The sequence below is a fragment of the Neofelis nebulosa genome, chromosome 5, assembly GCF_028018385.1.
Source record: "Neofelis nebulosa isolate mNeoNeb1 chromosome 5, mNeoNeb1.pri, whole genome shotgun sequence".
Classification (NCBI taxonomy): Eukaryota; Metazoa; Chordata; class Mammalia; order Carnivora; family Felidae; genus Neofelis; species Neofelis nebulosa.
The window spans coordinates 120,097,714-120,100,066 of record NC_080786.1 but is presented as its reverse complement, the minus strand read 5'-3'; the positions used below and the strand labels follow the sequence as shown (position 1 = coordinate 120,100,066).

Below are 2,353 nucleotides of genomic sequence, written 5' to 3'. Positions count from 1 at the left end.
TAACACATGGTTAAAAAATATTTTTCATTGTCCTTACTTCTCACCACAATCATTTAGTTTTTGGAGTTTACATAAAAGTTCTATAATGGTTATCTAAAAAGTCAGCTTACATAACAACAACAAAAACAAAACAAGTTTTTTTGTGTCTCACAAGTTACAACCTGCCATCTTGAAATGAAATGGCAGCCAAAATTTTTTTTGACAATTTTTAGTAAATTTTAGTAAATTTTTTTTTTTTTTTTTCATCTTTGAAATGATTTATTGTTCGCTTTTGAACACACACGTTGCTAGGAGGGGGCAGGTCCAGCCTGGGAGCCTGCTCCCCGGTGCAGCATTTCCGGGCTCCCGGCGTAGGAGAGGGCAAGACCAGCTCATCCTTCCGTGTGTGGAGTAGCGGGAGATTCCCTGAGTAAAGGCGTTTCCTCCGGCGGGACGTGGTGAGGCTTCAGCAGCAGCCCCGGGGCCTCGGGTGGGGGGCTGCATGTCGGGCTCCAGCTGCCCTTCAGGCCAGGGCGCCGCCCACCACCTCAGGAAAGTTGCCTGGCCCCCTTCCAGGCCAGAGACTTCTCCAATTTGGTTTTAAAGAGCAATCCGTGACCTGGGCAATCTGCGGCCTCTCTGAAAGCTCGCTTCTTGCAGCAGCCCCGGCATAGGTTGAACACGCATCTGTTGCCCTTTGGGTTTCCACACTGATCACACTTTGCATATTTTGGCTTCAGCGAGGGGTCGAAGGTCTTGTGGGGGTTCCTCAGCTGCTTCTTCTGCTTGTTCTTGGACAGGACATCTGTGCCAGGCTCCTCTTCCTCCAGGGCCCGCTTGCTGCGGGCACCCCCGTTCTCCTTGCTCCCTTCCCTGGGCCCTGGCCGGAAATAGGGCTGACAGATCCAGTGGAAGAAAGGCAAGCCGCCAGGGGGCTTCTCTCCCTCCTTCTGCCTGGACATATCCTCCTGACACCGCAGCTTCAGCTCCTGGCTCACGGCCGCGACGCCCTCCAGGGTCTTCGCTTTGGCGAGCTCCTCCCGAAGCTGCCGGTGCACCTGCAGCGTGTGGTGCCACAGCTTGAAGAGGTGGGCCCGGACGCAGGACAGGGGGCAGGGGTGCTGCCGCACGATGTCCAGGTATTCCTCGGCCAGCTCCCACACGGCAGGGCTGCGGCCCTCAAACAGGGCGGGGTTGTGCAGGTTGCCCTCTGCGCTCATGATCCCCTGCAGTTAAGCATCCAACTCTTGATTTTGGCTCAGGTCATGATCTCGTGGTTGGTGAGTTCAAGCCCCACATTGGGCTTTGTGCTGGTGGCACGGAGCCTGCTTGGGATTCTGTCTCTTACTCCCTCTCTCTCTGCCCTTCCCCCATCCCCACCCCTGCTCATGCTGTCTCTGTCTCTCTGAAAATAAATAAACTTAACAAAAATAAATTTTAGTAAATTTTAACTTTTTAATAAACTTTTATGCTATATAGGTTACAGAAATAATATGATTCCTCCTTATGGAGTCTCCAAAGAATAAGTCCCATAGTTAAAAATAAGAAACCAGAAAGTTTTAAGAGATCATTGGTGGCATAATTAGTGATTCTTCCTTATCCCATCTAGTAGTTATTGTTATAAGATGGCAATACAGACTCTACCTCTTTTTTGAGTAATGTTAAAGTAAAAACATAGCAATACAAAACAAATTGTTTGTATGAGCTTTGTATGCGCTTACAGATGGCATTATCATCGTCATTTGGGTTAACTGTCTGCCTTTGAAATGCATTAATTTTACAGAAAGATGATGCCTCTTCCCCAATGGTTTGTTCGTTTCTTTTTTCTACTATCCTTAGAACTGATCCACATGAAATCATTGTGTTACCTTAATTTATCAACATCATTCCTGGAAGAATTTGCAGTAGAATCTCACAGCTACACACACAAATTGTGATAAACTATAGGACCAAACCATGCTTCCAAACAAAATAATACATTTGCATGGATTGAAAGCTGATATTTAAAATACATTTGCAAATAGCATGATACCAGTCATGTTTAATTGATCTCCACTGTAGAAATGTACTTGCATTGTATTTTTATTGCATGCCGGAAATTCAAACAGGAAAAAAAAAACTAATATTTGCCATAAGAACATTTTACGTACAACTTATTTTGTTAATTGACCCTATTAAAAAACTATTCTTTTAACATTTGTGTGGGTTTCATTGATTTGTTTTTTAATCTCTTCTTTTAGTCTCAGCAATCTCCAGATTTCATAGAGTTAAGATCCTTGGATAGGTCTCGTCTGAAGATGAATTTGTAATTGTATTTTACTTGTAGTCTTCAGTTGGAGGGATATTATAGTAATTTCTACTATAAAATTAAAAA

At 44.5% G+C, this 2,353-nt stretch overlaps 1 protein-coding gene across 1 annotated transcript; it reads right to left on the bottom strand.

The window, feature by feature from the left end:
- Positions 1-247: 247 nt before the first annotated feature.
- On the bottom strand, positions 248-1,211 carry LOC131513186 (tRNA-dihydrouridine(16/17) synthase [NAD(P)(+)]-like; the record flags this gene model as incomplete). The annotated part of the gene is made up of 1 exon (XM_058732540.1): positions 248-1,211. A coding segment is annotated over one exon (684 nt), but the record flags the coding sequence as incomplete, so codon positions are not given.
- Between the last annotated feature and the right edge of the window lie 1,142 nt (positions 1,212-2,353).